Source organism: Pyrus communis, chromosome 8, assembly GCF_963583255.1.
Source record: "Pyrus communis chromosome 8, drPyrComm1.1, whole genome shotgun sequence".
NCBI lineage: Eukaryota > Viridiplantae > Streptophyta > Magnoliopsida > Rosales > Rosaceae > Pyrus > Pyrus communis.
In genome coordinates, this window is record NC_084810.1 from 26496393 (window position 1) to 26508708 (window position 12316).

The 12316-nt window shown below is 39.4% G+C and overlaps 1 protein-coding gene across 1 annotated transcript; it reads left to right on the plus strand.

Annotated features, from left to right (window-relative positions):
* Positions 1-3972: 3972 nt before the first annotated feature.
* LOC137741539 (receptor-like protein 2) lies at positions 3973-11777 on the plus strand. Its single transcript, XM_068481237.1, has 3 exons — positions 3973-5415; positions 10398-11269; positions 11356-11777. The coding sequence occupies exons 1-3, from the start codon at positions 4135-4137 to the stop codon at positions 11573-11575; spliced, it is 2373 nt and encodes a 790-aa protein (XP_068337338.1). The 5' UTR covers positions 3973-4134; the 3' UTR covers positions 11576-11777.
* Positions 11778-12316: the final 539 nt, after the last annotated feature.

Below are 12316 nucleotides of genomic sequence, written 5' to 3' on the forward strand. Positions count from 1 at the left end.
CAGGTGAAATCATGATGGAAGTTTGATAACATAACATATTAGACGATTTTACACATGAATAAAGCTTAAGAGTACACATCATATATGTTTAACCAAAAAAAGGTATGTCAGATAACGAATCAAACTATTCGTGAAAATCTCCTCGATTTTCATAAACTTGCGCAATCAGTTTGATTAAGAAGAAAACTGAAACTAACAGAAGGGTCCTGATTGAATTTGATACAACAAATCAAAATCTGTGTATATGCAGAATCATTGAGACGGGTTTGTATTTTTTCTGAAAGTAAAACAAAAAAAGGAAAACTAACGAAAAAGATTTGAAAATTTTGAGTTTTAATGAGAATGACAAAATAAAAGGTAAAGTGAATAGTATCAGGATTGATTTTTTAGTGTAAAAATGTAATTTTTCGTTAAAATGAACAGTACCGTGATCTTTTCATTAAAACTCCCAACAAAAAAAACTAGTGTAACTTGGGTGTCCACTTACTTCTTCTAGTTTGCACGGGTTGCAAGTTGGAAGTCGTTGAACGAATGCCAACACGGGCAGAAGCCGAAAATCACAGAGCTTCAACTTTCGCAAGAGGAGGTGGTTCAGGAAATGTGTTACAGTGGCACCTAAGTTCCTAACCCTGCAAATTGGTCATTGTTGGAAACATGAAAACAATCTGGGAATCTGAAAAAAGAAAAAAAAAGGGCAAAAGAAAACGGTTCAGGAAATTCATCAAACAGAACAGTTTATCTGCAATCTCTTTTCAGAAAGTTTAAACTTACAATTATTTTGTGAGCGTAAGATAGCACCTTAAGGAAGAAACATGTAAATGCAGCTTCATCGTCTACAAACACATGCATGCAACGTACCAGTTTTTTCTGTTGAAGTTTTTGGCAAACAAATGTCTGGGTCTACAATTTGATGATGTCTCGAGGTTATGTCGAGAGACTTCGGCTCCGTTTGTGTTCGCCTTTTTAGTGATGATTGGATTATATTCAATGATTAAGCTAGAGTAGTTTGACTTGAATTAAAAAGTACAAGAATTGTGAAGCGTTTTATGCATTTGGAGATGGGGTTAAAGATTTCTTCTGTTTTATATAAAGAACCATTTATTTAAAGGGGTATTCATTTTTTTTAAATGGGAACTAGTTTTTGGTCTCATTGACATCGAACTTAACAAATAGTTTTGTATAATTGATTTTTTTTGTTTGTTTGTTTTTGCAACGGTTGGCTATAAAAGAAGATTGAAAATAGACAGTTTGAATTATTGAAAGTCAATGTAGAGTGATACCCACAATTAGTCTCCATTTAAAAAAAATGACGCTTTTGTTTTCTGTTCTAGCCACTTGGATTTTAGATTGACTATTTCGATCGTGCTTCGTATCGTATCATGGTGTTTTGAATAAAACATACCCTGATAGGTGGGAGGACCCCAAGGACTTAAGTACCACTACACCATTTCTAGTGTAGCCGATGTGGGATCATGACATCACCTCACCCTTGGGAAGACCCGACGCCCACGGCAGCCCTTACTCTGGTGGCTTTCACTCTTAACAGCGGCGCACCCTCTAGTCGTCCCGTTAAGGTAGCCCTTTCCAAGTTGCCCCCTCTGCAAGGTCGGGACCCGACGCCCACGATGGCTCTTACTCTAGTGGCTTTCATTCTTAACGGCGGCGCACCCTCTAGTCGTCTCGTTAAGCTAGCCCTTTCTAGGTCGCCCCTCCGCAGCGTTGGGAACCTAAACTCTGATAACAATGTTAGGTACTAAAGCCCAAGGGAGGAGCCCAACCCAAAAGACTAGCCTAATACGTGGGAGGACCCCAAGGACTTAAGTACCACTACACAATTTTTAGTGTAGCTGATGTGGGATCATAACATCACACCACCCTTCGGAAGACCCGATGTCCACAACGACCCTTACTCTGATGACTTTCACTCTTAACGGTTGCGTGTATTCAAGTTAGTCAATACTCTAGCCAGTGAGAATAATTGAGCTCTATATTAATTGAATACTTACTTTACCCAAGAAAAACAAAAGCAAAATGCTCCATTAATTTCCTTTGATCATGACATAAATAAACCATTGAGTCCAATCTGCTAAGAAGAACAAAATCAACTTCGATAAGTTGGCATGTCAATGTCCAGAAAGCATTCTTCGTGATAATGATTATACTTTGCAATTTCGAAGTCAAATACACAGAAAAAATATATATAGTAGTGAAATAGGTCACGCATGGTAAATTTATGCTATTTTATATTAAACAATTATTACGCGTAACTATATCATTTATTTTTATACAAGAGATATTTAAAGCGGAAAAATCAATCACATAACTTTGCACGCTGTTAAATCAAGGAGAATTTTCTGATAAATAAATAAATTAATGATCATCTCACTTCTACTTATTCTTAACTATATAATTATTCTTCAGTTAGTTCATAACTCTCCTATTTAATCAAAATTCCTTAACTTGATTGCATCTAAAAAATTGTCCAAAGTGATTAATAGTGTTTCTACTTTCTATTCAAAGCACTTTTAATAAACAACATTTTTGAAGGGTTTTAAACTCTTCCAAAAGCACTAGCCCAAAGTCAATGTAAACCTTCTAATACGTTGCCAACCCATGATTAGACCCTCCATTAGTGACGTCCCATTTCACCTATGGCGTGGTTACGAAACCCGACTGGAATGGGAAGAAACGGAATGGCACTTCTCTCAAAGCATTCCAGCATTTACCAAGCTTGTGAGGAATCAAAAAATAGGTGGGTCCTGGTTCTTCTAAAATTAGTAATTAAATTTCTAAATTATTCAGAATTAGAATACTTAGATGGAGGTGATATTTAGATTTCGGGGTGAAGGTTCCAGCTAGAATCAAACTTTTCAGCCTAAAATACTCATACATTTATTACTTGTAACTCAAATGATTAAAAATATTTACCGTTGCATTTGAGTCCGAGATTTGATTATCCTCTTCTTCACTATTGATTGTATCCAAAAGGAAAAATAAAGAATTGTAATCTAAACGCATTTGGCCACTTTGAAGTCAATAAGTGACTCTTTGAAGTCTTTTGTTTGTTGTTTACTTGTTTACTCTTAAAGTCAAACCAAACCACTCCAAATCCATAAAAGATCTTTGAAGAAATTGGGAAATAGAAGACAAAACCACATTACATACATACATAGTACGTGTGTGTATATATATATAATTGTTATTAGTACTCTAAAAATCTCATTTTGCACTCCAAACTTTCTATAATTAGAAAGAAAAATACATTTATGAGAAGTGTAGAATGAGATTTTAATAGTGTTAATAACACTTTCCACACACACACACACGTACACACATACATATTGATCAATATAAAAGCTTGCAAGTTGCTACTTAACAATATTTATATGCAGCTGTCATGGCTTCCAGAAGATGTATATACTGCACAAGTTGATTCACATTTGATGTATATGTATTTTTTGTTGTTCAAAGATGTATATGTATACGTGTATACGAGTGATGCTTGCGATCCAAGCGAACGCAGCGCTCTCACGACCTTCTCTCGCTCTCCGTCTTCTCCTCCGTTGAACTGGACTACTACTTCCAGTTGATTGTTGCCAGTGGGAAGGCATCACCTGTGAACAAAATGCTCCATTAATTTCCCTTGATCATGCCTTAAGTAGACCACTGAGTCCAATCTGCTAAGAAGAAAAAAGACAAGTTGGCATGTCAAAGTCAATGTCCAAAACTTCAAGCATTCTTCGTGTTATTTATTACTAGCCTTCACGCTTACACATGTGCAAAAGATATTTGAGGTATTCAACAATTGCCCTCCTGATACGTAGCTCTTCCAAAAAGCACGACGCCAAAGTCAATGTAAACCTTCAGATACGTTGCTGCCAAGTTGCAAACCCGTCATTAGACCCTTTGTTAATTTTCTATGCTCCCATGTTCTGCAGGTTTGTTTATTTTCTATATAAGTGGAAAGCAAAGAATTCAAAACTCGAACATTGCGCACAAGAATTCGAACCATCACCTAATTACCTTCTTCCCTTTGTTAATTTCCACCTCCTTTGCTCCAAACAAAGGAGTGTATATATACCCCTGAAACGATGTGAGCAATATAATTCCAGTGCAGACATAGCGAAAAACATCATGCCGGAAGCTAGCCGCGTAATAACTTACGGAGTCCTCTTCCTGTTTTTTTTGTTGTCTACTTTCATTTCTACAAACCATGCTTGCAAGGAGGCAGATCACAACTCTCTTTTGTCATCTTTTGATATATCTTCTTCTCGTTTAAATTGGTCTTCTAGCGATTGTTGTCACTGGGAAGGCATCACTTGTGATGCCGATGCTAGGGTAACACATGTTTCGTTGCCCTCTAAGCGGCTCCAAGGAAGCATTTCTCGCTCCCTTGGAAGCCTCACGCATCTTTCGCACCTCAATCTCTCCCACAATCTGCTTTCCGGTCCTCTGGAAGTTGGACTCTTCTTGTCCTCGAATCGCCTTGAAATCCTTGATTTGAGCTACAACCTTCTCTCCGGAGAATTACCCTTGTTTCTATCATCTAGTTACATTCAAATAGTGGATTTGTCGAACAATCAATTCAATGCTACAATTCCTTCTTCATTCCTCCAGCATGCCGGGAATTTGAGCTGTTTGAATATCAGCAATAATCATTTTACAGGCCAAATACCTTCCTCTATCTGTCTTCGTTCCTCCTCGCTTAGAGTCTTGGATTTCTCCCACAATAATTTCAGTGGCCCAATTCCTCTCGGACTAGGAAACTGTTCCGAATTGGAGGTCTTTCGTGCTGGCGACAATACTCTCTCAGGGTCCCTTCCTGCTGATATCTACAATGCTCAGGCACTTCAAGAAATTTCATTATCTACCAATGGGCTTGTCGGACCCATCAGTGAGAATGTTGGGAAGCTCTCCAAATTAAAGTTCTTGCGCCTTCATTACAACAATCTCCAAGGTCATCTGCCCCCATCTTTGATGAATTGCACAAACCTTGTTGAAATAAATCTGGGATTCAACTTTTTTAGTGGGAATATCTCTGTGCTCGATTTCTCTAAACTTACTAAACTTAGTAAACTAGATTCTGTAAGTAATAATCTAACAGGTACCTTGCCAATAAGCCTCTACTCATGCAAGTCCCTCAAAGCACTTCGACTGTGTTCAAATGATTTCGGGGGCCAAATCCAACCTGAGATTCTGCAATTGAAAAACTTGACCTTCCTCTCGCTTACTCATAACAGACTAACCAATGTCACGGGGGCAATGAAGATACTCACGGGTTTCAAAAGTCTCAAGGTGCTCCTTCTTGCAAAAAATTTTAAAGGTGAAGAGATGCCAGATGGGGATATAACTGTCGATTCCGGGTTACAAAATCTGTGTGTTTTCAATTTACATATGTGTCATATGACAGGGCACATACCTGTTGGAAATTCAAATCAAAAAAAGGTTGCTACTAGCCATTGTTGAAAATCAATGTCAAAGTTAGGCATGGAAAGTTAGGCAATGTTAGGTATGGTTGAATAAAAATTATTAGGTGCATTTAATGTGTTTTGTGTGGTAATAAATAATCTTAGTTTAATCATTTGGTTTGCTATAAATACCCAAGTTCTCAAGCATTGTAAATCATCCCATCCAAATCCCACTTCCAATTGTGAAGAAGCTTGTAAGCTTTCTTATTCCAATAGTTTGTAAACCTTTTCATATATCAAAGTTCAAGTGTTTTGCCAAAGCTTGTTGCTTCCCTCCTTTCTCTATTTCTTTCTTTGTCCAATTTTATTTGAGAGTGCAAAGTGAAAGAGGTGTGATAGAGTTTGTAAACTTATCACCCACATATTTTGGTATTGAGTTAGTAAACTGTCAAATACCAACAATTGGTATCAGAGCCAGAATACCACTCTGGCAGGTGCAGCAGTTATGGCGTCCAACTTAGTGCAACTCCAAGTTCCCACATTGAAGAAAGAAAATTATGAAAGATGGTGCATCCAATTCAAAGCATTGTTTGGATCACAGGAGCTATGGGAAGTTGTCAGTAGTGGGTATGTTGTACCCACTGCCGAGCAAGAAGCCGTATATACTGCGGATCAAAGGAACACTCTCAAGGACTTACGAAAGAAGGACCAAAAGGCGTTGTATCTTCTATACCAGGGTTTGGAAGATTCAACGTTCGAGAAGGTTGCAGAAGCAACAACGAGCAAGCAAGTATGGGATACACTCAGTACAATCTACAAAGGAGTAGATCGAGTCAAGAAAGTGAGGTTACAATCACTTCGAGCAGATTTTGAAACTGCTCATATGAATGAAGGGGAGAGCATCTCCGACTATCACTCAAGGCTCATTGTGATAGTAAATCAGATGAGGAGAAATGGCGAGAGACTCGATGAAGTACGAGTTGTGGAGAAGATACTCCGGTCACTCACATCTAAGTTTGAGCATGTGGTGACTGCCATTGAGGAATCCAAGGATTTGGAGGTGATGAGCGCAGAAGAGCTACTAGGATCCCTCCTAGTTCACGAGCAACGCATTCAGAAGAATGCAAGCCCCACAACGCTAGAGCAAGCTTTGGAGTCAAAGTTGAATATTGACAAACCAAATAAAGGTCGTGGGCAGTGGAACTCACGTCGTGGGAGCTCATCCAACCGTAGCCGAGGACGAGCTCGAGGAAGAGGTCGAGGCTATGCACAAAATCAAGGTCAGTCTCAGGAGTGGAGATCTACTCGAGGAAAGGCGCATATCCAGTGTCACAACTGTAAGCAATATGGACATTATGCCAATGAATGTTCACATAAAATTGGTGAGCATGTCAACATGGCAGAATCAAGTGGAAATACTGATGAAAAACTTACAGTCTTACTAGCACACCATGATTCCAGTAGCCAACAAGATGTTTGGTATTTGGACTCTGGTGCAAGCAATCACATGTGTGGAAAGAAGGAGTTTTTTGCCGAACTCAAAAAAGGGGCCTATGGATCTGTAAGTCTTGGTGACTCCTCAAAGTTGCCAGTTGAAGGCAAAGGGAAGATCAAGATCATCCAGAAGGATGGAAGAGAAGAATACATCTCCGATACCTACTACATACCAGGTATGAAGAGCAACATTCTGAGCATTGGTCAACTGCTCCAGAAAGGGTACATTATACATATGGAGAACATGCTTCTCACTCTCAGGAATGCAAGGAGAAAGCTTATTGCACGTGTTCGAATGTCAAAGAACCGGATGTTTCCGTTGAATTTGAACACAAAGATTGGAAGCTGCAACATCGGTGTAATGGAAGATGAGTCATGGAAATGGCATCTTCGATTTGGCCATCTTAATTTCAATGGCCTAAAGTTGCTGTCAAGTGGAGGAATGGTTCGTGGTCTACCCCAGATTGAAGCCACACGCCAAGTATGTGAAGGTTGTGTGCTTGGCAAGCAAGCACGACTATCGTTTCCTGTTGGTGATACATGGAGAGCAAAGGCACCACTGCAGTTGGTGCACACAGATATATGTGGTCCATTGGATCCCATGTCTTATGGAGGTAATAGGTATTTTATTACCTTCATTGATGATTTCAGTAGAAAGACTTGGGTCTATTTTCTCAAGGAGAAGTCAGCTGCCCTAAAAATTTTCAAGGAGTTCAAGGCACTCACAGAGGCAGAAAGTAACCACAAGCTTGTGGCTGTGAGATCAGATAGAGGTGGAGAGTACACCTCCAATGCTTTCCAAGCATACTGCAAGGAGCAAGGAATTAGGCATCAACTTACTGCTGCCTATACCCCACAGCAAAATGGGATAGCCGAAAGAAAGAATCGAACCATCCTTGACATGACAAGGTCCATGCTTAAGGAGAAGAATTTGCCAAAAGAGTTATGGGCAGAAGCTGTAGCTTGTTCGATTTATTTGTTGAATCGATGTCCAACAAAGAGTGTCAAGAGGATGACACCACAAGAGGCTTGGAGTGGATACAAGCCGAATGTTACACACCTAAGAATTTTTGGGTGTGTTGCATATGCTCAAGTTCCAGAAGCCAAGAGGAGGAAACTTGATGATAGAGGTGAGAAGTGTGTGTTTGTGGGCTATAGTGAAGAGTCCAAGGCATACAAGCTCTACAACCCACTAACTGGCAAACTAGTGGTTAGTAGAGATGTCATCTTCAGTGAGGAAGAGACATGGACGTGGAACAACAAAGAAGTCAGTAAAGAGAAGATCGTCTCCACTGATTTTGAAGAACCAGAAGTTGTACCACCGATTGAGCAACAGCCTGCTCAAACAATCACAACAACTCCAGTGCACAGAATTGCAAGGAGTGGTCCTACATCTAGTGAGGAAAGCAGCTCCTCAACTCCAGTGAGGTTAAGGAGTCTCACAGAGATTTATGGACAAGAAGAAGAAGAAGAAACCAACCTTTTCTGCTTGTATGCAGACCACGAGCCTTTCTCATTCAATGAAGCTGTGGAAGAAGATTGTTGGAAGAAAGCCATGGAAGAAGAGATCCATGCCATCGAGAAGAATGACACTTGGGAGCTGACAAAGCTCCCACCAAATCAGAAGGCTATTGGTGTCAAGTGGGTTTACAAGATCAAACGCACTGCAGATGGGAGTGTGGATCGATACAAATCAAGGCTTGTAGCAAAGGGCTACAAACAGAAGTATGGAGTGGACTATGATGAAGTCTATGCTCCAGTTGCGAGACTTGACACGGTAAGATTGCTAATCTCTCTTGCCGCACATCATAAATGGAAAATTTATCAACTAGATGTCAAGTCAGCCTTCCTTAATGGAGTACTTGAGGAAGAAGTGTACGTGGAACAACCGGAAGGCTTCCAAGTACAAGGAGAAGAAGATAAGGTGTATCGTTTGAAGAAGGCTTTGTACGGCCTCAAGCAAGCACCACGAGCTTGGAACTCAAGGATCGACAACTACCTTCACCAAAATGGATTTCAGAAATGTCCATACGAGCATTCAGTTTACATGAAGAATGGTGAAAAATGGGAGTTCTTAATTATTTGTCTCTATGTAGATGATTTATTGTTTACAGGAAACAATGAGGCAATGTTCCATGAGTTCAAGCAATCCATGTTCAGTGAATTTGAGATGACTGACAATGGATTAATGTCATACTTTCTTGGCATAGAAGTGAAGCAAGAAAGTGATGGTATCTACATCTCTCAACAAAGGTACATGAGAGACATATTGAAGAAGTTCAATATGGACAAGTGCAACACTGTCAATACCCCAGTCGCAACTGGATTGAAGCTGTCCAAAGGAGGAGAGGGTGAGTTTGTAAACTCAACAGTGTACAAAAGCCTCGTTGGAAGCCTAAGGTACCTTACAATCACAAGACCTGATATAGTTTATGGTGTTGGACTCGTGAGTCGATACATGGAAACACCAAGGGAGTCTCATTGGCTGGCCGCCAAGAGAATTTTGAGGTACATAAGAGGTACTCTAAACTATGGTCTATTTTATAATTTTGGTGAAGATGCAAAATTATTTGGTTATTCAGATAGTGATTGGGGAGGTGACCAAGATGAAAGGAAAAGCACAACTGGCTATGTGTTTTTTCTAGGATCAACAGCTTTCTCATGGACTTCAAAGAAGCAATCAATTGTTGCTTTGTCATCATGTGAAGCCGAGTATGTTGCTGTAGCCTCAACCGTGTGTGAGGCAATTTGGTTAAGAAATCTGTTGAAGTCAGTGTGTCATCCACAAGTGGAATCGACTGTGATTCACGTAGATAACGTGTCTGCAATCAAACTTGCAAAGAATCCTGTTCAACATGGAAGGAGCAAGCACATTGATACCAGGTTCCATTTTCTAAGGGACCATGTGAAGCAAAAGACAATTGAACTTGTCTACTGTCACACCAAGGAACAAGTGGCAGACATCTTCACAAAGCCATTGCCAATTGAAACATTCCGGCTACTGCGTGAAATGCTAGGAATGAAGGCGTTTTGATTTGAGGAGGTGTGTTGGAAATTCAAATCAAAAAAAGGTTGCTACTAGCCATTGTTGAAAATCAATGTCAAAGTTAGGCATGGAAAGTTAGGCAATGTTAGGTATGGTTGAATAAAAATTATTAGGTGCATTTAATGTGTTTTGTGTGGTAATAAATAATCTTAGTTTAATCATTTGGTTTGCTATAAATACCCAAGTTCTCAAGCATTGTAAATCATCCCATCCAAATCCCACTTCCAATTGTGAAGAAGCTTGTAAGCTTTCTTATTCCAATAGTTTGTAAACCTTTTCATATATCAAAGTTCAAGTGTTTTGCCAAAGCTTGTTGCTTCCCTCCTTTCTCTATTTCTTTCTTTGTCCAATTTTATTTGAGAGTGCAAAGTGAAAGAGGTGTGATAGAGTTTGTAAACTTATCACCCACATATTTTGGTATTGAGTTAGTAAACTGTCAAATACCAACAATACCTGCATGGATTTCAAAGCTTGGGAAACTGGAAGTCCTGGATTTGTCTTTTAACAGACTCACTGGCACAATACCTGGTTGGTTGGGGACTCTTCCGCATCTTTTCTTTTTGTTGTTGAATGACAACTTGATTTCGGGTGAATTTCCAAAGGAGCTTTGCAGACTACAAGAATTAGTATCGCAAAAGGCTGCAAATGAAACAGGCCATTGTTCTCTTGAGTTGCCCGTCTACTTTCAACGCGCTAATAATGCAACTGTGTTGTCTTCACAGTACAAGTATCTGCCCAACATGCCAAGAGTAATCTCCCTCAGGAACAACAGTTTAAGCGGCAGCATACCCTTTGAGATTGGCCAATTGCAATTTCTTCAACAACTTGATCTAAGCATCAACAACTTCTCTGGCAACATTCCAGACCAAATAGCCAACCTCACAAAGTTGGAGAGATTAGAACTCAACAGTAACCGTCTGTCAGGCGAAATCCCATCATCACTATCAAATCTCCATTTCTTGTCTACATTTACTGTTGCATACAATAATCTTGAAGGAAAAATACCAGCCGGCACTCAGCTCCAAGGCTTCAGTGTCTCTGCATTCGAAGGGAATCCGAAACTGTGCGGTGCCCCACTTTCAAACCAGTGCTTTCCAAGTAATGGCAATGATGCAGATGAGAATGAGAACAATCAGGATTTGGACGATGATGAGGAGCAAAGTCTATGGTTTGGGTTATCCATTATGCTTGGTTTCTTTGTAGGGTTATTGGGATTCTGTTGCCCTTTGCTTCTCAAGAGGACGTGGAGTTATGCATATTTCCAACTCCTTGACAATATTCAACTCATGGTTTATCTGAAGTGGAGAAGGCTTAGAAGAAGGTAGAGTTCTAGAATCTAGACTCTATGTTCATTTTTCTTTTTTCGATTTGTTTTCAATTCCTAATTCTTGTTCTTCTTCTTAACAGGAAAGCCCAAGGCCAAGGCCAAGTCCAAGTCCCAAATCAAAAGGACGAAGTTAAAAGCAGCAAACCGGATAGTGAAACCGAGAGTACAAATCAGTCAGAATATGCAAACAACAGTATCTCCTTCATGGTCCCTGACAACTTCCAAACCACCTCTCTCGTCAATGTTCCAGTTAAAGCTCGCTGCCCAGAAGATGAAGAAATATTAATATGTACGGATTGAGCCAGAAATTCTCTAGTGCAAAATATCTATTTAAGAGTAGGATGTTCATTCCCTAATCAGATTGTAAGTTGAATAGCTCTTTTATTTATTTTCTCTCTTTGTTTAGCCAAAATTATGGACCAAACTATCAATCATCAGTTGAGATCACGATGGAAGTTTGATAACATATTAGATGATTTTACACGTGAATAAAGCCTAAGAGTATACATCACATATGTTTAACCACAAAAGGGTATGTCACATGATGAATCAAACTATTCGTGAAAATCTCCTCGATTTTCATAAACTTGCACAATCAGTTTGGTTAAGAAGAAAACTGAAACTAACATAAGAGTCCTAATTGAATTTGATACTACACATCAAAATCTGTGTGTATGCAGAATCATTGAGAAGGGTTTTTATTTTTTCCGAAAGTAAAACAAAAAAAACTAGTGTAAGTTGGGTTTTCCCTTACTTCTTCTAGTTTGCACGAGTTGAAAGTCGGAAGTCGTTTAACGAATCCCAACACGAGCAGAAGCCGAAAATCACAGAGCTCCAACTTTCACAAGAGGAGGCGATTCAGAAAATCTGTTACAGTGGCACCTAAGTTGGTAACCCTGCAAATTGGCCATTGTTGTGCTTTTAAAATGACTAAAAGCACTTTTAAAGAAAATGTTTATGTGCTTCTTTTAGGAAGCACTTTATATGCTTTTCCAAAATTTACTTGCATCTTTACTAATGATTGGTTCTAAAAACATTTTC

Coding starts and splice junctions, on each gene's coding strand:
- LOC137741539 (XM_068481237.1), top strand. CDS start 4,135: ATGCCGGAAGCTAGCCGCGTAATAACTTACGGAGTCCTCTTCCTGTTT. Junction 5,416..10,397: donor TGTGTCATATGACAGGGCAC/ATACCTGTTGGA, acceptor CAAATACCAACA/ATACCTGCATGGATTTCAAA. Junction 11,270..11,355: donor TGGAGAAGGCTTAGAAGAAG/GTAGAGTTCTAG, acceptor TCTTCTTAACAG/GAAAGCCCAAGGCCAAGGCC.